The 25,380-nt window shown below is 61.1% G+C and overlaps 1 protein-coding gene across 1 annotated transcript; it reads left to right on the top strand.

The window, feature by feature from the left end:
• Positions 1–11,189: 11,189 nt before the first annotated feature.
• HMX1 (H6 family homeobox 1) lies at positions 11,190–14,905 on the top strand. Its single transcript, XM_045984335.1, has 2 exons — positions 11,190–11,583; positions 14,250–14,905. Exons 1-2 carry the CDS (start codon positions 11,190–11,192, stop codon positions 14,903–14,905), a joined length of 1,050 nt encoding a protein of 349 aa, XP_045840291.1.
• Positions 14,906–25,380: the final 10,475 nt, after the last annotated feature.

Here is a 25,380-nt window from a genome sequence, read left to right as displayed (position 1 = left end):
AGCCTGTCGTGCCTCTCACCCTGGGACCCCTGCCGACCCTTCCTCTTGGGATGCCCCAATGGGCTGGTGAGTCCACACAGAAATTTCACTGATCACGAACACTCGTGATCACCCTTGGGGGCTGGGTGCAGGGACTAGGGAGCAGAGGAGGGCGTGGCGGGTGTGGGGCGCAGTTTCTGGCTTGCCGGCTTGCCCTCAGTGGGGCTCGGCTGGGAGGCTTCTGCCACCTCCCCTTGGGCGTGCAGTGTTCAGGGAAGCCTACGTGACCTGACATTCTTCGATGGCACAGGTTTGGGGTGTTGTGTGAGGTCACGTGACAGGCAGGTCGGATTTGAGGGGCCTGGGAGCCCAGCGATCCATATCTGGCCCTCCCGCATCTATGCAGTGCATGCAGCCATCCCCAGGGGGGCTCTGGTCAGCCTCAGTCGGCTCACCCCAAGGAGGGAGTGTGGGGAGAAGGGGGCAGAGGAGGAAGCCACGGGGCAGGGCTGTGATCGCACCTGCCCTGGATCGCACCCCAGGGTGAAGCCGGACGTGAGTGCGAACCCAGCCACACTGCCTTGTTGTGACTTGGATGCACTGAAGATAGGGTTCTTGTCCAGGAACGGGGCATTTCATTCGGCACACAGCTCAAAACCCCCTCAGTCACAGCTCTCCCACAGAGGAGCCCTCGATGGGCAGCCTGGCTCCAGCCTTGAGGGTGGGCCCCAGCCTGGAGCTGGCATCTTGCTCACCTGAGGCTTGCAGGCTTCGCCGAGGCCCCTTCTCACTGCACATCTTTACAAGTATAAGGAAAGGGGATGGTAGGAGCAGGAAAAAATGGAGCAAGCGATCTTGTGTGGTAGTGAGTTCTCTGTTCGGAGAGGTATGCAGGCAGCAGGTAGATGGCCCCTATCAGGAGGTTTTTACACTGAGCCACTGTTTGGGGCCCTCCCTCTGAATTCATTTCTGAGAATGATTTCCAGGCTTCCAGGCGTGGCTTCAAACTCGCTTTCTGCAGCCACTGGTCTGGCCTCGCCTGGGCTAGGAGAGCACATGGCCAATGAGCCCAGGAAACAGAGAGGGACCTGGGCCTGAGCTGCTGAGCTGGAGGCTAATGTGGACTTAGGCGTCATGGGCTAGGCAATGACCCCCAGAGATATCAGGTCCTAGTCCCTAAGAACATACAGATGTGGCCTTGGGTGGGAAAAGGGTATTTGTACGTGCGATTAATTAAGGATTAATTGAGATTATCCAGGATTACTCGAGTGGGCCCTAAATGCAATTATATGCGTGTTAATATATGGGACCCACCAAAAGACTCACTGGTTTGGGGGGACCAGCTCTGAGCCGCGGGTGCCGCCGAGGGCTGACTGCCTCTCCCTACTCAGTGCTGAGCCTGGGGCCAGGGGCTGGCTGGGCTTGCATCGCCGTGCAGTGTGCAAACTGATAATAATGTTATTGACTAAGGTTTGAGGGGGCGGGCAAGGGGGTGGTGGATGGCCTGTGCTCACAGGGGCACAGCTGGAGGGGGGACAAGTCTTGACTCTCATCAGTGTACATGAGCCATGTGCACTCCACTGGACTCCGAAGGCAGTGCTCCCTTTCCAAGGCGAAGCTGCCTGTCCACCCACAATGGGGCCGGACCAGGGCGATGAAGAGAGGGGGCAGTGGACGGTCACAGCAACCTCGGCAGAAGTCCTGTAACTTAGATGCCACTTGACCCCCGTTAGTCTGACAAAACAAGGAAAAGGAGCTCGTGCTGCCCGTTGGCACAGGCATGGAGGAGACGCAGCCCACGCAGCACTGGTGGGAGGGCGAGGCAAGGTGGAGAAGTGTGTCAGGGCTCTTCTGACGAACACGCTCCTGGGCCCATCCCTCGTTCTCCAGGGTTCCCATCCAGAGACACAGAAGGAGCCGTGCCTGTGGGCACGGCGCCATGTGTCCCCATAAGAGGACAGAAGCCCAGCACTCTGTGGTCATCACAACCTGGAGACCTCGGAAGCCACAGAGAGGGGCATGCTGAGACACTGTGGCCCATCCACTATGGAGACGACGCAGCCACCTGGCAGCTGGCTGGGCTGAGCTGGGAGCCTGTGTTCCTGGGATGGAATCTGCCCAGCATGGTGACTCCAGAGATCCCGAGGCCTCAGCCGTGCAGCCGTGCACATGTGTATGTCTGTAGCCTGTGTGGGACAAAGTGAGTCTGGGGAGAACGGGTGAAGGTGTATGTTAGCCTGGCACCGGGGGTCTCCAGGGGGATGAGACAGGGTGGGCGGGCACTGATGGGGCCTCTGGCGGAGGGCACAGGAACCCAGGCTGCGCAAGTGTGCAGGGAGCACACACAGGGTGCCCATCTGTGTGCACACGGGCTCTCTGTGGGGGTGGGGCACAGCTGTGTGATCGTGTGTGGGTGGGGTGGCTTGTGCTCCTGTGTGTGGAGGTGTGCAGGGCTGCGGACCAGTGTGAGTGTAGGGGACAGATGTGCCTATGGGTGTGTGTACATGTGTGGGGAGACACTTGTTTGTGAGGGCGGGGGGCATATGGAGGATGGGAGTGTGTGTGTAGGTATGCTCGTATTGTGTGTGTGTGTGCTGTGGGGGTGGGGGTGCGTGTGCGCACGTGTGTCAGGGGTGTGTGCACATGTGTTGTGTGCATGTGTGTGGGGGATCGGAGTACATGTGTGCCGTGGGGAAGTGTGTGAGTGTGGGCATGAGTGTGTCTGTGCCCGGCCCGGGGCTGCCTGGGGAGGAGTGGGAGGGGCCGCGGCGGAGGGTGGGCCGTGGGGTCTCAGGGTGGCGGGTTTCCAGATGGCCCGTATTATCTCCTTTACATCATCACGTATTTTTCACATTTCAGCTTCTCTGTGCTAAGCATGTATGATTTGTGTGATATAAACGCTCTTTTGTGGGGAGTAAAAGGTTGGGGTGACGGTAGGGGCTCTGAGTGGCCAGAGGAGCCAGGCATACACCTCATGGGGGTGAGGGGTTCCCTCGGGGCTCCTTCATCAGTGTGGCTCATGGCAGCCTCCAGACCCCAGGACCCCTCGCCAGCCTTGGGGGACTCCCTTGATCCTGCTGGAGTGCCCGAGCCTCTCCCCTACACCCTCCGCGCCCAGCCCACCCCTGGGGGACTGACTGGGGGGCCCCAGCCTCTAGCCCTTCTGCCAGAGGACCCTCATGATTCTTCCCTCCCAGGGTGTCACTTTGGGACTTTTCCCCCATTTCTATTTTTGTAATTCAGTAAAGCTTGTACCTGCCGCAAAACTCAAATGACGCCAGCGTGAACGCTGTGTGACAGCCGCTCCATGTCCTGCCCTCATCTCTGAGGAGGGAGCAGCAGCCCACCAGCCCGTGTTCCTTCCTGTGGAATTCCTTGTCTCAAAGCTCTAGAGACCAGAAGCCCCAGACCAAAGTGCCTCAGGGCTGCGCTCCCCTGAAGGCTCCAGGTGGGACCCAGCAGTTAGCTCTAATCCTGGGATGAGCGGTGAGACTAGAGGCTGTCATCCTTCCTGCCCTGTCTCCGCCTGTCCCCATGCATCTATCTCTTCTCAGACTGTCTTTTCTAGGAGCACACGGGTTCAGCTACTCCAGTGTGACCTCAGCTTAACTGATGACGTTTTCAATGACACTGTCTCCAAAGCGGGTCCCACTCTGAGCTACTGGGAGTTAGAACCTCAACCTAGGAATTTCAGGGGAATACAGTTCGGTCCATAACAGAGTGTGCATTAATGAGTGTGCGTGAACACACCTTTGTACAATACTTAACTTGTGTGCACAGACCCGGTGTGTACCTGCCCCCTCCATTTACACACAGGATGTGCCCTCCTGCTGCCTTCCTCCAGCTGATCTCCATCCCAGATCCCGGGGGGAGGACCAGGAATCAGGAGCACCCCTCCCCTCCCCAGCACCCATGAGGAGGCAGTGTGGTCCTGAGTCACAATATTCACATAACGACTCCCTTCTGGTCTGCACGCAGGTCTCAGGTTTTTCCATTGCAGTCAGTTACCTCGGTGTCCTCTGCCCTTTGGTCTTTGTGGGGGGAGTGGGGGGTTGGGTTGGGGGGACATTGTGAGTGGTGAAGCCCCAGACAGGGTCTGCCCAGAGCTGGGCCTCCGGGAAGTGCTCTCAAGCATGGCTGGTGAGGAGTGGGTCTTCCTCTCGCCCCTGCCCCCAGTGCCTGCCTCTGCAACAGGGTAACTGAGCACTCCCCAAGACATTCCTGAGCCGGAAGTTGGCGTGGGCACCCTGCGGGGCACGGGGGGCGGGGCACAAGCATGCCTGTCAGGCCACAGGCATCCATCCCAGGACCAAAAAGCGGGGAGTCCACCTGGTCAGACTGTGGGGTTCCCATGCCAGTTGGTCGAGGTTTCCAGAAACTTCCCTCCAGCTCCTGGGAAGAGGTTCCCTCCGCTGTGGCCAGGGTCCTTTGTTCCAGCCCCATGTCTTTAAATCACTTCCAATCAAGGTCACAGGCGCCCAAGCTGTCCCAAGGTTCCTGGTGGTGTGGATAGCTCAGCACAAACCTCTGCTCCGCTGTGGGAACCCAAGCCTGCTTCCCCCTCAGATGCTCTTCAGATGAGCTCCAGACAATCCTGCCTCCCCCACCCCAGCCTTAGTGACCACAACAGCATGTCTTTACTGAGGCTGGAAACAGCAGCATCCAGCAAAGTGTGACTATGGACACAGAGCCCATGTGCCAGGAGGAAGATTTTGTCATCACCCTTCAGAAAGGTTACAAGATCGTCCGCCCAGGGAGCGTCTCCTTAGGGCACCGTCTCCCCATCCCTGGGGGGCCTTATGTGCACATCCAAAGGTCCAAAGGAGGAAGTGGTCATCGGTGAGTCTCAATGCTGCTCAGGGGCAGGGCTGGGACCCACATTCACACATTACCCTGAAACCCGCTGAAAAAAGAAATGGATGGATGGTTAAAGGGGCGGGGAAATGGGCAGATGCGGCAAAGTAAGGAGAGCAGCAACGTGTAAGGTAAGAACCAGATGGTGGACATTCGGGTGTTCTCTGGACAATTCTTCCAACTTGTGCGTGTTTGAAAGTTTTCACAATAAAATGTCAGAGAGAAAATACATCCCTTCATGAGTGAGAGTTCTTGGCAAGGTCCAAGGTCTGCTGGGTAGGGGAAGGGGCACGGGGATCAGGTGAGTGCTTCTTCCAAGAGGGGATGGACAGGACATAGCCACCAAGCCCAGGGTAGGGGTGAGCAGAGGCGGAGAAACCAGCTCCGGTCCAGGGCAGGTGTTCCTGGCAAGGCCCCTGGGGCTTGGAGGTGGAGTGGCCTTCTTGGCAAAGCTCTCTTCCCAGGGAGGCTTTGTTCAGGGAGCTGACCGTGCAGGAGGGGACAGGGGTTGACCAGGGGTTGATGCATCCTTTCATCTATCTGCCTCCCTCACAGACTCAGGGCTGTAAGTGGGAAGGGCTGGGCCCTTCCGGGAGAAGTCACCCAGGCGGCTGCAGGAGGGGAGCCGGGTGACGTGCACAGGCACCCTGCAGAGCAGCCCCCAATGGCCACTGCTCCAGTGTAGAGGACACCATCTTACTCCTCCCACCCCCTTTCCCTCCACCCCTGCCCCGCCCTCCCCCTGCGGTACCCTGCCTCCCTCCTCCTCCTTGGCCCTCCCGCCTCCCCAGGAGTGGAACTCTGGGAACCATCCCCTTGACACATTATGAAAATTAGCCTCCTCTTTCCAGTATTTTTAAAAGGGAGGCTTTCACAAGGAGGGATGCAGCTAGACCCTTAAAAAAAAGGCAGCCCAAATAATTTTCAGACGTTTAGCCTTTTTCAAAGCAAACATTTTAATATACACCCAAGACTTGCCTGCACCGTGATCTCCACTCGGCCCAGACCAGCCCCTCCTGGTAGGCAGCACGGGCTCGTCTGGCTTTTCAGGGTAGGTTCCCTGAGGGGGGGGGCGTGACTGGCCCAAGAACACCTTGGACTCAGCAGCTGAGCTGAGTGCCTGATTGCCTCTGGACAGCTTCAGGGACACTTCATGCTGGCTGTGATGTGGGGAGCAGACCGTCTGATCGGCAGCTAAGGATGTCCCGGACTCTCCCCCCTTCCCATCCCCGCTCTGGCCTGTGCACCAGCTCATGGTGGTGGTGCACACCACATCAGGCTGGACCCTCCTTTGTGCTCCCCCACCTCTCAGCCACCTGCCCCTGCCATCTCTTCCAGGTGACTCCCCACTAAGACTCAGCTTTAACCCTCCTCTGGTCAAACAGCCTTTAGTGGCTCCCCATTGCTTTGCAGACTAAGAGCTCTATTCTCCAGCTCTCCGTGCCCAGGACCTCTTGACTGATCCCTGCTCTCTCCTCCCCAGCAGCTCTCCCACGTCCCCTTCATCTCCCTGCCTCTGGGGGCACAGCCACTTTATCCGCTGAGCACCAGAGAATCACTGCTTAAAGCAACCTGATTTCCCAAACAGGGGTCAGTTACAGCGTCACTGATGAATGTCGGATAAAACCAAGTGCTCATGAGGATGTGTGGACATGGGCATTGAGGGAGCTGTTCTGAAGAATCTTTTGGAATCGCTGAGCGGTTAGGTCTCTCTGGACCCTTTAGCCCAGGGGTGCCCTTCAGGATGCATGCACCCCTAGAGAGCTCTCAGAAATTCTGGCAGGCGTGTTCTTGCCAGTGACATGGACAATAGCAGAAGCGGGCGGCAAACTGAACGTCCCCAACAGGGCAGCCCATGCTCCGTGTGGCGTGTGCGTGTCTCTTCCTGACCAACTACAGAAGATTACTCAACCCACCATCTGAGGACCCTCTTACTGAGCGATGGAGTCCCGGCCCCTTCACCGTGAGCCCTGATGAGCTCTGGGGCTACTGCAGTCCACAGAGCACAGAGAAGCAATCCTCTGAATTCCCAGGTCAGGCTCTGCGTGCCTCTCCCTCTGCCTCCCCACCCCCCCACCCCCCAGCTCTGCATTTTTTTTTAGAAACCCAAGCTGTGTGGGAGCCAGGTCACATGGAGAGGACCCATGTAGGGCTTCCTCAGCAGACTCCAGCCCCAGCCCTCGGATAAATGAGCCACCGCCACCTGGCCCTCAGATGAGTCCAGACCTCATCCCCTATCCCCAAGTTCAAGTCTTCCACTGGAGACAACCCAGCCCCAACCCGCAGACCCCACGGGCCACTAACAGATCGCTGTTTTTCATCACTAAGTTTTGGGGAAACCCGTGACACAGCCACAGTAACTGGAACAATGGCATATGTGGCTGTTGGGTTAGAACACAGTGATTTAAAACTGAGTGCAGAGAGATCTCAAATTTATGCTTTAAGTTAAAAAGAAAATAAGAGGTAGGGGAGGTATGGAATGTAAATTAACGCGCAAGAGCTCATATGCCGGGCAGCATGGGGGTGAGCTAAGGACAAATGGGATTGGGGTCAGAGATGAAGGGAGCAAGAGTAAGACAAAATTTGAATTTAAAGGTGGACATTCCCCATGTTGGGTGTAGAGATTATTTAAACATAAGAATGAATACATAAAAGCGGACATTCCCTAAAATTTTATTTTTTTAAAGATTTTATTTATTTATTTGACAGACAGAGATCACAAGTAGGCAGAGAGGCAGGCAGAAAGAGAGGAGGAAGCAGGCTCCCCGCTGAGCAGAGAGCCCTATGCAGGGCTCGATCCCAGGACTCTGAGATCATGACCAGAGCCAAAGGCAGAGGCTTTCACCCACTGAGCCACCCAGGCGCCCCCCCAAAATTATTTTTAAAAAGGAAAAGCTTATTAAAACCAAACGCAACAGGTGGTGGCCGGCCACAGTCTGCTGGCTCGCTATCCAAGCTGCTGGGATGATTCCCACCACTTCTTTGCGTTAAGGGGCATCTATGGTGACTGGCCCCAAGCTCTGCAATTGGGACTTGGATAACGAGTCTGGGTCTCTGCTCACTGTCCAGCTGAGAAGAGCACTGGGTGTCCTCTGGGACCATTTGCTGGGACTCTGTGGGAGTCCCCCTGCACAGGGGAAGGGGAGATTTGGAGCGGGTAAGGAAGGACGAGAGTAGACAGAGAAGTAAGGGCAGCTATGGGGGTGCCTCACGGAGGCAGAGATGCAGCAAGGGGACTACCAGGAGTTCTTCTGCCCTGTGCTTACAGGTGACCAGAAGACTGCGCTCTGGCCCGCTGAGTGCCAGAACCCCCCCCCCCCCCCCCCCCCCCCCCCCCCGCTCAGGTCAGGGCCCCCACGGGGCAGTGTCAGTCTGGAGAGAGTGCCGGGACAGGAGAATGTCCTGGGGTTGAGAACAGTGAGTCCCTCAGAGCTACCCGCTAGGCTCAAGGCGCAAAGCCTCCGCGGCGGTGATCCCGACCCCCGCCTCTGCCCGCAATCCTGTCTAGGAACCCGCCTCTCTGTCCACCTCGACGCAGGGCTGCCCTTCAGCAGCGGGGCTCTGGCTGGGGGAAAGCGCAGCACACAGAAGTGGGAGGCCTGGGCGAGCACCGTGCGGCTCCCTCTCCTCTCTAAGGGACCCCGCGCCCCAGCGGAGACCATCTGGCTGCTCTCGGAGGTGGAGGACCGCACCGTGCGCTCGCGCTCCGCTCCACCGATGCAGTCGTGGGAACCGGTGCAGGCCGTGGAGAAGCGCCCTCCACAACCCCGGGCTGGCCGGCAAGAAGGCCTCCGGCTCCTCCGCTTGTGTTCAGCCTACCCCTCGCCTCTCACCGAGGGACCTTCCTTCGTCCCCTGGCTCGGCAGAGGCAGTGGGGCGACCCTGGCGAGCCCGCGTGCCTGGATCCCCCTCCGGGGATCTGGGTGCTCCCTTGCAAGAGCCTGTGTGGCTGGGTGCTTACTACCAGAGGTTCATAGGAGAAAAAACCCAGATCAGAGGTCCCCCTCCCCCAGCCCTGGCGCCCAGGGCCACACAGCCTGAGAGCAGAGAGAATCAAAACCCAGATTCCCCAGAAAGCCCCCACTCTCAAGGTGCTTGGAAATAATGGGAATAAGCTGGACACGAACCTCTCAGGCCTGTGGTTCAAGAAGCATGCTGAAGGTGGCCCCAGGACAACTTGTTTAAAGTTGTTGGTTATCTGGAAGGCACCCATCCCCACAGCCATTGTTTTCTTATCTGGGTCCCTCTCTGGCCTCAATTTCCCCCCAACTATCTGAAGTGCCCCCCCCCAATTAGACTGTGTGATTAGCCCAGGGTAGCACTTATCAAAGGACTGAGGATGCCATTTCTTCCCTGGGCTTAGCCCTTTCTGGCTCTCCCCAGCGGGAGTTTCTCTGACCCTGGCTGCCCCCAGGGAACAATACTTGGGAGACCCCAGCTCTTCCCTAAGACCCCAACTCTTGTCACTTTTGCTCAGTGTCCTTATCTACACAAAGTGGGAAGAGCCCTCATCCCAGTGTCTGTCTGCCTCCAGGCTGAGGTGAGTTCCTGTCTTTGACTGTCTTTGCCCCTTCAGCGGTGGGACGCGAGGACCAGAGAAGATGGGCACAGCACCTGCTTGTCCAGGCTGCCGAAATCCACTCTCCATGTAGGTCCCAGCACCCGAGCTCCTGGGCTAGTGAGGGACTGACTAGGGGAAGCTGGCTGGAGGCAGGCATGCCAGGAAATGCCCTGGGGATGCGCAGCATCACAGAGCCTGGCCAGCTTCACCTTGTCCTGGCTGGTGTCTGGGCCTCACCCCTCGGCTCCCCCATCCGACTCTGGGGACGTGGTGCCCATTCTAGACCCAGAGCTCGGGAGTTACAGGTCTGCTAGAGCCACTTACCATCTGGGGCAGTCTCTCCTCTCTTCGCCTCCCTCTGGTTTCCACTCTGGAAAATGGGGTTGATGCTCCTCCGGTGGCTGATCGAAACTTGAAACAAGCCAGGCCTGCAGCCCTCCCAGAGAAGGCCGCAGCACTTGGTTGGACTGGGGGCCCCTGGCTGGCACTGAGGGTCAGGACATATCTCGCTGAGATAACCCGCGTTAGATGAAGCCGGCTCCACCCGCGCAAAAGGGCTGCGAGCCTGGTCACAAGGTTACTCCTGCGCGGACACAGCTCGGAGGGTGACGGCTGGGCGGGAATGTACTCTTGTCCCCAAGTTCCCTGCTGCAGAAAGGGGAGGAGACTCCCCACAGGTTCGCATCCAGAAACGGAGGCTCAGTGAGGGATGGGGCCTGCCCCCAAGAGCTCCGCGGCCAGGGGCAGTGGCCCACGCTACCCGACTAAGTCCCGGGCCTCCTGGGCAGCCGGTCGCTGGGGATCCATTCGCGCTGTGCGGGCCTTCGGACGCCAGGAGCGGGGGTGAGGGCGAACATTTCCTTACATTCTGGGGCTGGGCTTGGGAACTAGAGAGTTCTACGGCACCACATTCAGCGTGGAAAGCATATTTTATTAAGTGCAAATATTGAAACATGCCACAGCTTTGCAGCCGACACCCAGAGTCTTGAAACAAATGGCTGTGGCCCAGCCTCTGACGCTTTCCTGGAAGTCCCGGGGTCTTCACGCCCCCCTGCACACGCACATCCACACGCACACACACGCGCGTGCACACCCACGTGCACACACGCACATACCACACTCGCGAGCGCGCGCACAGTTACTCACGCTCGGTCCTACACTCTCCCCGCCGCGAGGCGATTACGGCCCCCGCCGGACGGTGATAGGCCCGCCCGCCTCTCTCGGGGCCCCGCGGCCAATGGGCGGCCGCCCGGTCGAGGCCCCGCCCCACCCCCCCCCGCCCCTGGCCCGGGCGGCGCGGGCCCCGGGAATGGATCACGCGGGGCCGATCTCGCCGCGACCCCCGGCCCTGGCCTTCCCGCCGTCCGCCCTCGGCCGCGCGCGCGCGCCCGCGCGCCCGGCCCCCGGCGGCGTCTTCGGGCCGCGGTAGCGCTCGGGGCCCGCCGCGGCGTCCTCGGGCTGCGCGGGCGACCCGCCGGGCCCGCGCCGCCCCGCCCCTGCCGGCCCCTCCTCCGCCCCTCCCCGCCCCCAGCGGGCCGGCCCGGGCGGCGACCAGAGCGGCGACGTGAAAGGCGAGCGAGGCGGCTGCCCGGCCGGCTGTCGGCGCGCACCCGCTCCCGGCCCAGCCCAGCCCCGCGCCGAGGCCGCCGCCCGCTCGGCGGGGCCCGACGCCAGCGTTCCCGGCGGCAGCTCCAGGGCCGGCCCGCGCGTGCGCCGGGGAGTCGCGCGCCACAGTCCCCGGCAGGGGCCCGGGACCCCTGAGCAGCGCGCAGAGCCCGACGGGCCCGCGGCCGAGATGCCGGACGAGCTGACGGAGCCCGGGCGCGCCACGCCGGCCCGCGCCTCCTCCTTCCTCATCGAGAACCTGCTGGCGGCCGAGGCCAAGGGCGCCAGGCGCGCGGCCCAGGGTGGCGGCGGCCGCGAGGACGAGGAGGACGACGACGACGACCCGGAGGACGAGGACGCGGAGCAGGCGCGGCGGCGGCGGCTGCAGCGGCGGCGGCAGCTGCGCGCGGGCGCGGGGCCCGGCGGGGAGGCGCGGGCGCGGGCGCTGCTAGGGCCGGGCGCACTGGGCCTCGGCCCCCGGCCGCCCCCCGGCCCCGGGCCGCCCTACGCTCTGGGCTGCGGCGGCGCGACGCGCTGGTACCCTCCGGCGCACGGCGGCTACGGCGGCGGCCTCAGTCCGGACAGTGAGTAGGGGCGCCGGGAGGGGTGGGCGGGCGGGGACCGTTCTTAGGGGCTTTGGGTCCGTCGGAGGCCTTTCGGGGCCGCCCTCCTCCTCGCGTGTAGTGCGGCGGGTTTGGAGGCCCGCTCCCCGGGACGGGGTCACCATACGGCTTCGGCGTCACCCCCCATCGCCAGGCTCTGCGGGTCCGAGGAAGGCTGGAGAGCCAGAGGAGAGGAGCCCGGGGACACGGGGACCACGGGCTGCTGAAACCCAGCGAGGGAAGGGGGCTGGAAAAAGATGGGGAAAGACGGACAGCAGAGAGAGGGTGGGAGAAGAGAGAGGGAGGGAGGAAGAAGGAGGGATGTGGGGAGAGAGGAAAAGAGAAGAGGCACACACAGCAGCCCCGCGGATGATGGTGAGAAGACACGAGGTGAGGGGCAGAAGACTCTACTTTGAAGACAAAGTAGAGTCCCACCCGGAAGGGTGAAGGGACTGGAGTAGAGGGAGCCACTGTTGGGGGGCTGGATAGTGGAGGGGGGAGCATCTGTGCCCCCCAGGCCCCATCTCTGAGAGTTGCAGACTGGGGCTGAGGCCTGCAAGGCCTCCTTCTCCGTCCTCCTGGGCAAGAAGGGAGGCGTTCTGAAGCCCCCAGAACCACCCCTCTCTCTTCCTTTCCTGCCCCTCCCCCTCCCTTGCCTTTGTTCCCTGCTGAGGGCTCAGATGCTGGGAGTGGGGGTTCTCAGCCCCAGAGCTGCTCACCCTTCTTGCCCTGAGTTCTGCTTACTCTGCCCGGGCACACCGCCCCCCTTGAGGACCTGCCCTTTGGAGGAAAACCCCTGGGAGGAACACCAGGAAGTCATTGGAACGCTGGCCTCCAGGCCTGGCCATTACCCCCCCCCCCCCATACACACTGTAAAGCCAGTGTGAGGACTGTTCCAGGCTCTTGCTCCAAAATCCGTTAGCGGATTTTATGCTCTGGGGTAGGTAGCCAGACCCCCGTCGATAAACTCCCCACCTGGAGCGGGAGTGATCCTTCTGCCAAGGGACCCACTTCCCAGAACCCATACTCAGAAAAGTCTGGGGTTTCTACCCCTTTCACATACACTGGATCAGGGCTCTAGCGTTTCCCTGAAATCAAGTGACCACATTTAGTGCCCCCCCCCCGGAATGTTTCTGAGAAGGTCTGGCGGGGTGAGTTGTGGTCCTCACCTTGCCCCAGGTTCCCCCCACCGCCACCCTGGGGGCCAACTCCTGAAGATGGGGCTTCTTATTTCATGCAATGCGGGTTAGGGTCCAGGTTTGCCACCGAAGCAGGCCTTGAGTGGTGTCTTGGGGTAGCATGTGGGCCTCTGTGGGTCTGGGCGCTTAGGGTGCTGTGAAGAGACAGGCTCCTCCTGTCTGGTAGCACACAGGCCGGCCTGGACCTGACTCCCCATCCAGGCACCCAGAGGGCTTGCACCACCCAGGGTTGGGCTGGGCACACACACAACTCCACACACCCCCAGGGGCCCGAGCCGCACGTAGAAGCCGAGTTTTGTGGGCACACCTTGTAAACACTCACGTTGCCGGCAGGCCCTGGCTTCCGAGGGCACGGGCTGCATGGGCCAACCTCCCCTTAGACCTACCAAGCCTTGGCATGGGGGTCGGGGGAAGGTGGAGGGACTGAAGCCAGGGGGAGGCAGGGGAGGCGGAAGGGCATGCTGACCCTGATTGGCCTGCACCCCACAGTCTGGGGGGGGGGGCTGCAGGAATATGGACATGCACCTGGCAGGCTCCTTCACCTGGAGGCACCTTCCCCATCCTGTGCCAGTCCTGGGGGGCATCTCCTTACTGTTGGGAGATCAGGTGGAGCCCAGCATTTGGAGCACAAGCTCAGGAACCCTTGGGGCCCTTCTGTAACCCCAAGCCCCCAGGCTCAGCCAAGGCTGCAAGAGCGGTGGGGATGCCATGCAGCTGCTGTGTTTCTGCAGAGCCCTGTTTGTACTTGTGCTGGGGAGAATTGACACGCAGGTCTCTGTGGGCATCTGGGTGAGGGGTGCAGGAAGTGGAGAGGGGGTGGGGAATCCCAGTGCCACCTGGAGTTTTGTTTGGGGACTGTTTGCATACATTTATTCTCCTTCCCAGGGATGTTTCTGTGCAAGCGGGACTTTTTGCGTCTGTCTTCTTCTGCAAGTGGCTGGGGCGGGTCGCCACGCAGTCTTTGTTTGTGTGTTTGGGGGCTCAGCATAGGGCTGGGTGCTGGGAGTCAGGGTGCCCTTGTTTGTATCTTGGAGGGGAGGACGTCTGTCCTTCCTCCGGGGCCCTGTGACGCCTGCGATTCTTCGATTCTTCGTTGTGTTTCAGTGCGGATCACTGGTTTCGGGAATCTCTTTTCTGTGTTTCTGTTTGCATTTCTGTTTCTTTTCTTTCCTCTCTCCCCTCTTGTCCTCTGGTGTGGATGTGCAGCCCTGAGCGAGGCTGTGTTGCCCGCCTGCTGGTTTGTAGTACTGCTCACCTCCTCCCACCTCTCCCTTTCTCCATCCCTGGGTGAACTCTTCAGGCAGCGGCGCGGGGATGCGCGGCTCTGCACGGGGACCAGTTTTGCTGGCAGCTGTGGGGGAGGCTGCAGGTTGGGGGAGCGGCTGGCCACAGTGATTGGGTCTGGGGATCAGCCCCAGAACCAACCGTGTGTCCCTCTCTCCCCTGCAGCCAGCGACCGGGACTCACCGGAGACCGGCGAGGAGATGGGCCGAGCGGAGGGTGCCTGGCAGCGGGCCCCCGGGCCGGGAGCGGTGCAGCGAGAGGCGGCGGAGCTAGCGGCACGGGGCCCAGCAGCCGGCATGGAGGAGTCCGCGGAGTTGGCTGAGACCCCCGCGGCGGCGGGCGAGGCGCGCGGCGGAGTCGGCGTCGCTGGCGGTCGCAAGAAGAAGACGCGCACCGTCTTCTCGCGCAGCCAGGTCTTCCAGCTCGAGTCCACTTTCGACCTGAAGCGCTACCTGAGCAGCGCGGAGCGCGCGGGCCTCGCTGCCTCCCTGCAGCTCACCGAGACGCAGGTCAAGATTTGGTTCCAGAATCGTCGCAACAAGTGGAAACGGCAGCTGGCCGCAGAGCTGGAAGCGGCCAGCCTGTCCCCGCCGGGCGCACAGCGCCTCGTCCGCGTTCCGGTGCTCTACCACGAGAGCCCTCCGGCCGCAGCCGCCCCCGGCCCCCCGGCTGCCGCACTGCCCTTCCCGCTAGCGCCCACCGCGCCCGCGCCGCCCCCGCCGCTGCTTGGCTTCTCCGGGGCCCTCGCCTACCCGCTGGCCGCCTTCCCGGCAGCTGCCTCCGTGCCCTTCCTGCGGGCTCAGATGCCCGGCCTGGTGTGAGCCCCACCCGTTGGGCCCACTGCCTGGGGCTGCTGGGGACCTCTGGGGCAGCCCAGGGAGCAGTGGGGGAGGGCCCCTCTGTGCCAGATCAAAGGCTGCACAGCTGGCCAGAACCCTGTCTGAAGCTCATCCAGAATGTAACAGAGATGTCTTCCACCGTGGCACCCAGACAGGCTGGACCTGTGGCAGGGAAGACTACATCGGGAGAGACACTGTGCCCTGCAGCCAGCAGCTCTGGCAGGACAGTCCTCCACTGGGGAGCAAGTTCAGCCACCTCCCACTGCCCCACTGCAGCCAGCCAATGCCCAGGCCCACTCCACCAAGGCCAAGAGGCTGTCCAAGGTGCTTCAAGGTGACCGCTCCCCAGCACGGCCCCCACCCCACAGACATGTCCCTTCCCGGGACTGCGCAGGACTCTGACAGCAGGCTTCCAGAGGACTGTGACCAGCCTCAAGGCCTTGGCAGTGGGCCCTGCGGAGGGAGACCCCTAGGGCAAGTGCCTCTGCACAGGGGAAGGGGCGAAGACCGGCCAGTGGCCCCAGCATCAGAGTGCCCCTTCCGCAGACAGGGCCAGACTGGGGCTTCTCTCCTGGGCCGTGGCCTCCAGTTCTTCTGGTGAAGACTTTTTTAAAAAACGAATCTACTTATTTGCGTACGGAATAAAAGGGACGTTTTCTGGACTGTTTCTGCTGCTTTGTGATCACTGGGGCGGGGCCCCTTCTCTGCTAGCAGGCCACCGTGGGTCCTGTCCATCTGTCAGTCCGTTCCTCCTTCCTGGAGCTTTTTCTGTGCCGACCAAGGACCAGTGGCAAGGTGGAAAGGGCAGGCAGGAGTCCTTGCTCCAGCCCCCATATCCTGGGAGGCCCAGCTGGTCCTCTGGGGGACTTTGTCGCAGGGAAGGTAAAGGGTTGGGGGGGAGAAGGGGGCTGTGTGGCCTGTGTCCCACTGTTCTGGGACTTCCATGAAACCTAAAAGCTGTGAGTCAGGTGGAGGTGGAGCCCATTGCCTCTGGCACAAGGGGCTGTTGGCTGTGGCTGTGTGGGTCCCCCCATCCACAGCCCCTTTGTTGATGGCCATCTCGAACCGTATGGATTTTTCTTTTGGCCCAACAAAACACAGACACTCCCAGCAAGGTCAGGTGGGGAATGGTGCTCTCCAGCCTCTCCTCAGCCCCTGGGCCATCTACAATCTCTGGCAAGCTTCAAGGGGGGGGATCCAGGTCAGTGGGCAAAGCCCTAGCTCAACGCCTGAGTTTATGGGCTCGGAAAAAAAGTTTATTCCAGTAGTCTGGATTACACCGGTGGCCATTCAGGCCCTGCCCACCCCAAGATAGGCTGTTACAGGATGACTACAGGGTCCCCTGCCAAGGGGGAGAGATGAAGGACCCTCTGTGGGGTATGCTTCTCCAGTTGGGGAGAGAGGTCATTTGGGGCTAGAAATTTGGGTCCCTTCTAACAGAATTGAGCCCCCCTTGGAAACCTGTCTGTCCCTCAGCTTCTGGCTCTTGGGCTGAGATGTAGTGAACGGCCACACCAGGGGCTCCGTGCTTTCAGAAGTGGCGCCAGACGGCCCAGGAAAATGTGCCAAGGGGGTCTACCCTGCGCTGGTGGTCCATCTGTCTGCCTGTCCCTGCCATCCAGCTCCTGTATCTGGAACATCCCAAGCCCAAGGGCCAGCCAGCTCCCAGTGCCCGGAGGCCAGGCCTGGAAAGTGGGGCCTCTTGGGGGGGGGCAGCCCATGGCTTGGGCGGTCCTTGCGCCTCTAGGTCCTTGCCTTTTGGCTTATGGTGCCCTCCAAATAAGAGAGATTCCCGGGCTCCCCTCCCCCCCAGTCCCTAACCCCACAGGTGCATTCCCGGTGGCCACCTTGGCTTTCTTGGGCCCTTCAGGGGCCAGCTGTCCTCCTCTTTGTGCTGGTGGGGGAGCTGCCGCACACTGCTTTTCTCCAAACGAGGTTTTAATGAACTTTGGGAGGGACTTCTGATCTGCTTCAATTAAATGAATTTCCTGCTAGTTATTTTCTGAGGTGTGGCTCCTGGTCAGTGGCCAAGGGGGGCGTGGGGGGTGCCCAGGAGGCCCCTCCAAGGGCAGCACCAGCCCATCTCTCCTCTGCTCCCTCCCACTCTCTCCACCCTGCCCTAGGTAGGCTTCAATTAGGAGGCTTCTGCCTCCGGCCCCACCTGGGGCCCTTCCCCTTTGTTCTTCTGGTGCTTTCCTGGTGGCCTCAGGCAGGCAGCAGTCCTCCAAAGGACACCAGCCCACCTGGGCAGAGGCCTCTGGGGCCAGCGCCCGGTCCTGCTGGAAGCTGCCGTCCCCTCTGCCCCCTTTCCTTCGTGCCAGGCGGGTTTGGGAACTCTGGGGAGCACCCTCTCCAGGGTACAGAGAAGAAATGGTTTTGGGGAACAGTTAGGGTCACGGGGACTCAGACGGTACAGTGAAAGCCCAAGTCAGAGAGATTATCACTAGGAGACAGTCATTTTATTTAACTGTTTATGGCTGGTGCGGGTACAGTCCCCAGGTAGCCTGGTGACCCTGCTGACTGCAACTCCCCACTGAGCTGGTGTGGCCAGGGTCCCAAGGCCGGTCACCCTAGGCAGTGCAGGGCTCTGCTGCCTGGGGGGAGGGGGGCACAGGTGCGGAAGAAGGTAAAGGAGAGTGCACGTGCCAAGTCTAGGAAATCTGTTCTGCCTCCTGGGAAGCCAGCCAGCCCAGGGACCATCACCCTCACTGGCCACCCAGCCTGTGTCTGTCACCGCATCAAGGGAGGAAGGGTCTGTAGCTGCAAATTCGGGCAGGATTTGGACGAAGGGCTGTCTTTCAATGGAATAGTGAAAAGTTGATCTGTAGAGAGGCTTTCTTGCCTTCGGGCTCTAAGGTCTGTGGATGGAGGGAGCCAGGAGGTAGAAAGAAGGGCTGTGTGGGCTGTGAGGGAACAGCTGGGGTCCAGGAGCCTAACCTCAGAGTCCAGACCTGGGTTAGGCTGGCTGGGCTCCGGGAAGCTGGCTCCCCACCCCCTTTCTGAGCCAGCACACTGGGTGTCGCGGCAGGGGTGCCACAAAGCAGAACAAAGCACAAATCCAAGCCCAGGAAACCCTAGAGGGCGCGCGGGTCCCAGCTGGGGATGCGCTGGCCCCAAGCTCCAGCAACATCCATTACCAGGAACCCAGGGCTCAGCGACCCTGCTCCTGGCAGATGATGAATGTCTTTGATCACTTTCCACCACACCTGCCCTGCCCCCTCTAGAACCCACTAACCTCACCTCCTTCTTCCATGAGGCCCAATTCCCGCTACAGTGGACTGGTGGACTGTGCTGGGGCTGCTGGTTGCAGAGTCCCTGAGCCTAGGCAGGGCCGAGGGACTCTGGAAACCTGGGGCAGGCCCACCTCGACACAGGCTCAGCCCCACTCCCCTCAGTGACTTTGAGCAAATCCCTCCTCCCCTCCAGGCCTCAGTTTCCCCACGACAGACCAATTTGAAGACGGGGTGGTCTATAACCTGTAAGTGCTTCCCCTTCTCTGATCTGAGCAAGGTGGCGAGGTTCCTGGGGCCAGGGCCATAGGGACACCCTTGCAGTGATGTGCAAACACGGGGTGGGGGGGTTCAACCCCCTCCCACCACCACACAGTGCCCTGCTCAGTCCCCTTCCCAGGCTGACTTTCCACCAACTCTGCCCTGAAAAGAACTTGGAGAATCAGTCTCCTCCCAGAGCTGGTCCCCAGGACCTCAGAAGGTGAAACTGATCCTCACAGTGTTGGGAAAGGCCACCAAGGTCTCAGGTCCCTCCTTAGGCCAAGGCTGAATGGGGAGTTGCAATCTGGGCAGGATTCCCAGCCAGGTTCCTGCTCCATGTAGGAGCATACCCGCTCTTGAAGCAGATGAAGCCGATGAGCTCACCCTGTTCCTCCCCAGAGAGTTGCCCTGCCTGAGCCGCCTGGCCTTGGCCATGCCAGACCCTGGGCTAGGAGCGCAGGCAGCACCCTCATCCAGAGCCCTGGTGCAGGAGTGAAAACCCCGACAACCACCCTTCTGGTTGGCGGCTCCCCTCCCTCTCCACTTTGAGCGGGGAGCACCTGGCCTTCATGCCCCCCAGCCCACCCAGGGCCTCCTGTTGGAGGAAAAGCACTGCCCACTGACCCTTCTCAGCAGGCGTGGGTTACAGGTGGTCTGTGGCCTCTGTCCTCCTCCCACCAAGTCTGGCCTGGCTGTGGGGGAGAGGCTGTCCCAGAGCTAGGCTCCCCAGAAGGCAAACACACCTGGGTTCACTGAGGGGGCCGGGAACTGGTCAGATGGGCACCAGGAAGGAGGCAGAGGGAACGAGATGGGCTTCTGTCTCTTTCTCTTATGTCTGCCAGCGTCTCCTCACCAAGCATCCTAAGTGGCCTTCTGGTCCCATCCAGCAATTCCCCGGGGAACTGAGGCTCCAAGAGGGGCAGAGACTCTGGGGAAGGGACTCAGCCATGAGGTCCTTCAACTTTCTTGCTTTCACCTTGTGCTACGAGTTCAGCTAAGAGTTCAGCGGCCCATTCTGGGGGCCTCACAATGGGGTTCCTCCCCCCTGCAAATGCGCCTGCTCAGTGTCCTGGCCTTCTTTCCCACCCTTCTGAAGCATTTGGATCCTTGCCTTTGGCTCCTTTGCCCTTCCAGTGGCCAGCACCCACATCTATCCAGTTGCTTGCCTATGGGGGAATGTAGTGGGGGTCCCACCGGGAAGTGGGGTCTGGCCTCCTTCATTAGCCAGAAGCATTGCTGGACTGATGACCCAAGCCAGGTCCCTAAGGTGGCTCGCCCCCTGCCCCCCAAGGCCGTCTGTCCTTTCAGGCAGAGGGAGGGGCTGGCCCCTCACAGGTGGACTGACCTGGGGTCTACCCTGCAGGGTCAGTGCTGAGCTCTAAATCAGGACCCGCATGTGAGACAAAGGCTCAAAGGAAAATCAAGAACCCAGAGGCAGCGAACAGGGCTTCCCAGCGCCTGGGCAGGACTGCAGCCTAGTGGCGAAGCCTTCGCTGGCTCCCAGAGAGGCTGCTGGCCTCAATTTTTGTTGGTTTATTATTTTTTTAATTATAAAAACATCGTGTTTATTATTATCTGGGAATTGCAGTAAAAGGGACACCAAGGGATGGTGTCTGTGTGCCCGCCATCGAAAGTCCGCGGCTTCTGGGTGTTAGGCAGGACTGCGGATTTTATTGGCAAGGTGATTTACAGCTGTGTGGTTAATTTAAAGAAGTTCTTACCCGTTAAAGTTGTATTTGTGCATTTACCAGCGAAATGATGTGATGTCTGCCTCTGCTTAACGATATTGCAACAGAACGAATTAATTAAATAGTAGAAGCGAAAACCGGAACAGATGGCACTGGGTTGGTCAGGAGTTGCTGATGGTTTAACGGGGGGTGGAGACCCCAGGGTTCATTTTAAGGCTTCCTTTACTTTGTTTTATATTTGAGACCTTCCCAGATAAAAGTACTTTAAAGAGCGACTGCCCGGGGAACACCCGAGGGATATGCTCCTAGCGACCGATTCTCTCGTCCTGGTTCTGCTTCCGTGGCTGGCTGCTTCCCTCCGATCGGGGCCGACTTCGGTCCCCTTACACCCGGCTCACTTTCTTTCTCCCCCTGCTTGCGCCCAACGAGCACTTGAAACCCCCTGCCCTCGAACTCCGCAGATCTGTTTGTGTCCAACCTTCCTCTTCCTCCGCCGCCCCACGGGTCCCGGAGCCCCTCCGGCTCCCCCGCCGCGCTCGCGATCGCCTCCGCGGCGAGGCCCCTAAGCCTCGCGCTGGACGATGCAGGCGGGCAGGATAGCTGGCGCCGCCCCCGGACCACGCTCTTCGGCTGCCTGTGCAGGCCCGCCCGACCCCGCGGCGGATTTGGGAGACAGAGCCCGGCGGCGGCCTCTCCGGTCCGCGTTCCTGTCGTGGGATCCTTGGCGCTTCCCTGGAGCACTCGGCGTCCCTGCGATGGGATCTCAGCGCCCCAGACTCTGGCCGAAGTTGAGTTGGGTGGCCCATGTTTGGCCAGGAGACTCCCATGTGCTGCGGGCTCCATCCCGAGAGAGACCAGTCGGAAAGGCGCGCCCCACTCCCTGGTGAGGGCGTCGGCAACCGCGGGTGTGAGGGCCCAGGCGTGAGGCCCGGGGAGAGGCCGGTGGGGAGCCGGCGACGTGCATACAGGGCCTCGCGAGATGCAGACACCCCAGCCCCGAATTACGGGTCTCCCCAACCCCCTGGAGGGGCCGTCCAGCGGAAGCTGCTGACCCGCGCGACCTCAGCGGTGCCTCCCGGACTCCGCCTGCCCGGCTGCGCGTGAACCTCCTCGTTCAGATTCTCTGATTCAGTCGGTCTCTGCCTCCGCGTCTCTCTCCGTCCTTTCTCAGCTCTCCGCCCTCCAGCGCCCAGGATCCCGCCCGTGCGTCGGTCCCCGCCGACCGCGGGCCCCCCTTTGTTCCATTTCCCCCTCTTCGGGACGTCATTCCTCCCCCCTTCGGATCTGCCTTGGTGGGAGGCTGGGAGGCCGGGACCTCCGTTTAAGGTTTTATTTTTTTTCGGAGGCATCTTCTCGACTTAAGTGGCTGGAGGCGCGCACTCTGCGGCGCCCGGATTCCGACCGGCAGAGGCCTGCGTCCCCGGGTCGGGCTTCGGGGAGTCGGCATAGCGGCTTCGCTTCCGGCCCCCGCGCCGACCCCGTAGGGGCTCTGCCGCAGGGCTCGTCCCTTCTCCTGGCCTGAGTGTCCCTCGGGTCTGCCCGAGCTCGAAGAAGAGAAACTGGCGGTGGCGCCAGCTCCACCGCTCCCCGGACCCGCGGACGCCCGGCCTCCTACCCTTCCCTGAACGCGTGGCAGCGCAAGGCCGTGGCGGCGCAGGGCCAAGGCCGCTCCACACCCCAGCTGCCCGCGGTCCTCGCGGGCGCCCCGCCCCCTCCCCGCAGTCCTTCCGGCCCCGCCCCCACCCTGCCCTCCGGCGCCCGCGCCCCCTCCGGTCCCCCCAGCCTTGCTTACCTGGCGTCTCGGTGGCGTCTCGGAGTCTGGCTTGGCCTTTGGGCCCCTCCCCTAGCTTCTCACCTCGTCCCTTCCCGCTCCCCGCTCCCCTCTCCTCCGTCCGTTCCCGTCCCCCTCCGACCCCGCACTGAGGACCCGTCCGGATTCAGGGCCTCCAGCCAGAGAAGGGCCACGGGCTCAAGCTAAGGGCAGGGCCTGGGGCCGGGGAGAAGGGAGGTGCCTGAGCCCGCCTGGGTCCCGGAAGGCTTCTGGGAGGAGGCGGCGTTAAACCCGAAGGCCGGCGAGGAGTGGAGCTCGGGATGTGCGCAGGTTGAGAGCTGGCAGCTCGCCCCGAGTCAGGACTCCTTTTCCATTCTTCCGTCCCGGAAGGATGAGGCCCAGAGTTAAGATCGCTGGACCCTGTGCCGCCTTCAACCGCGTCTGAGTGGATTTGGGAAACTCACTTCACTTTTCTGCGATCAGCTCGCCTGTCTGTGGCACTTTCGGGATGTTCAGCCCCTTTGGTCTGGGGCGCAGAGAGAGTCAAGTGACCCCAGCCTCCATTCACAGTCGTGCCCTCCCTGGTTCTCCAGGACAGCCACTCTGTGCGCACCTAAGGGTGCCGCATGCCATCTCCCGCGGGCAGGCGTAGGCATGTGCAACAGCCCTCCACGAACCATTCGCACCCTAACCCCCGAAGCATCATTAGCGCTGTCATCTGCCCAGCCAGGGTCTAAGCCCCCACTTTCCAAGGCACATAAATCCTCCGCTCTTGGTCTAGTGGCCAGCAGAGACCCAGCATGTCCAAACGCCTGTGCCCCCCACTCCCACCATGGGCAACTGAGGCTCTAGTCCCAGGAATTCAGTATCCACAAGCCGCTCAAAGCCTTGAGCTGCAGGGCCCTGCTCCACCCACTGCAGAATGATGGAGATCCGAGCCGCTGCCCCTGGGGCTAAGGTCAGGGTGACTGGGGGGCAAGAACAGCCATCGCCTTGGGTCTAGACCCTCCAGCCCCTCTCCCTCAACTTTCCTCAAGCCTCCCCCTCTTCCAGTAGCGCTTTCTTCCCCTACATGGGTCTCCCACATGGGGAGTGTCTCAGAGGCGGGACCTCTATACCCCAGAGCGGCTGAACTACATTGTGCCTTCCTTGGAGTGTTCTGAGGCCTTCTAGAATGGCTGGGGTCTGAGGGCGGAGCCCTAAGCCAGCAGAGACTTGTGTGTTGGATTACTGGAAGGCAGGCTGGTTGGCTTGGGGCTGGGGGTGATGGCATGGACGGCAGGGTGCTGCCCCCATTGATTCGTGAGGACTCAAAGTGTTTCTGTAGATGGTAGCCGCTGAAAAATACTCCATTCTCCTGGGGACAGGTGACAGCCCCAGTCCCACCTCCCCCTAAAGGGACCCTTGCCAATCTGTCTCACCTCCTGCTCACGTTTTACAGATAAACCTCCTGTGGCCCCAAGAAAGTCAGAGACAGGCTTCTCTGGAACCAGGAGTCAGCTCTCCTCCTCTGCGCTTTAGTCCAGCGCCAGGAAGCAGGTCCCATGCCCAGCCAGGTGCCCTGGGACAAACAGGGGCCATTGCAACCCCCTCATCCCCCCAGTGAGAAGAAGAGGGACCCGGAGGGCCCCCCGCGGGACCCTGGCCTTTGAGGAGGCCCTATCAGCTTGGTGATTTCCCTGCAGGGCCGGGGCGGGGAACTCCGGGACACTACCCCAGGACCGCCCCCCCCCGCCCCGCCCATCAGCCTGTGGCCATGGCGTGGAGTGTGTGTGTCTGTGTGTGACCGTGCCCACCTCTCCAGGCTGCTGCGAGGGAGGCCAGACCCTGCCGACCAGAAGCGGCGCGCTCAGGCTGTGGGGGCGGGAGCCGGGCCTCTCCGTCCTGCCTAGGACTCTGCCCCCTTCCCGGGCTCTTGGGGTCTCCAGCGGGGGCGCGGGGCTCAGTGAGGGCCCTGGGCGCAGAGCAGCCGCAGGGCCCGGTTCCTTCCGCCGAGGGTGGCCCGGCCCCTGCTCGCCCGGGCTCTGCTTCCCCGCATCCCTGCGTCGCTCCGGTTCTCAGCTCGGCTTCTCGCCTCCCCTTCCCGGAGCCGCTCTCGGGGCTCCAGGTCCGCGCGGAATCGCGGCGTCAGCACATCCGAGCCCCGGTCACTGGGGTCCGAGTTTGTTTATTAAATCGCGCGAATCCATTTCCCCCCAGTGGGCGGAGCGGTCGGCGGTGCGGCCCCCACCTCCACCCGCCGCGACCCAGAGGCCGGCATTGATCCCGCGTCTGTGCGCAGCACATTAGCCCTAATGGTTTCGCTGATGATTCAACTTCTTTTTCGTTAAAAGCCGCCCCCGATCCTCACCCCTCCTCCGCCCGCCCTTCTCCGGGCCTTGCCGCCCAGGCGCGCCCGCAGCCCCGCGCTTTTGGGACCCGCGGGCCGGTCGCGACGCGGCTCCGGGGACCCGCCCGGCCGCCGCGCTGCCGGTGTAGACGCCACGGGCGGGGCGCGCTCCGGGAGGAGGGGAGGGTCTGCGACCATTTGGGGCTCCCCTCAGGGACCCTGGGCTCCCCCGCGCGGAAAATGCTGAACGGGGACGGAGCCGTCCTTGGCGGAACCTCGGGCGATTCGGGGAAGCTGGCGGAGCCCGGCAGCCCCGCAGAACGGCTGCCGGCGCCGCGGGGCCCCGGCTCCGCGCTCCAGGGCGGCGGCCGCGCGAGCGCAGAGCGGCCCCAGGAAGCCGCGGGCACCCGAACCCGTCTCCGTCCCCAGGCCCCCTCCGAGGCCTCCTCCCTGGGGAGGGTCCCTTCGGGTTCGCAGGGAAACTCAGTTCGTTGTAGAAAATTCAGAAAATACAGGAAATAGAAAATACAGGAAAAAGAAAAAAAAATGAGGCACCACAAATCTGACTACCCGCATAGCCAGTTTTCCATAATTCGGTTTCCCACCATTATTTATTATTTTTAGAAAGGGCAGAGCAGGACTTGACGCAGAATTCCAACGTTTAACCATGTCCTCGTGTGCGGACTCCCTCGGCCCTTAAAAATGGAGATACACTTCCTTATGGCGAAAAGCTCCCATCTTAAGATGTAATATTGTACTATGATGGTTTTTTTAAAAAAGATTTTATTTATTTATTTGACAGACAGAGATCACAAGTAGGCAGAGAGGCAGGCAGAGAGAGAGGAGGAAGCAGGCTCTCTGCTGAGCAGGGAGCCCGATGCGGGGCTGATCCCAGGACACTGGGATCATGACCTGAGCCTAAGGCAGAGGCTTTAACCCACTGAGCCACCCAGGCACCCCTGTACTATGATGGGTTTTAACAAATGTACACACCCGTGGCCATATCCTGAATCCGTTTTTTTTTTTTTAAAGAGAGGAAAATGTCCGATAAGTGTCTAGAGGATTTAAATTGAGAGATCTGTGTACCTTTCCCCTTCCCACTCCTCTTCCCTCTTGTTACTGTGATTGTTGAAGTTTGCCAACATTTATGCATGCACACGATTTAAAATGTCCTCTGC

Source organism: Meles meles, chromosome 2, assembly GCF_922984935.1.
Source record: "Meles meles chromosome 2, mMelMel3.1 paternal haplotype, whole genome shotgun sequence".
In the NCBI taxonomy this organism is placed as follows: domain Eukaryota; kingdom Metazoa; phylum Chordata; class Mammalia; order Carnivora; family Mustelidae; genus Meles; species Meles meles.
Note: the sequence above shows the minus strand (reverse complement) of the source record. Positions and strands in the feature narration are given on the sequence as shown.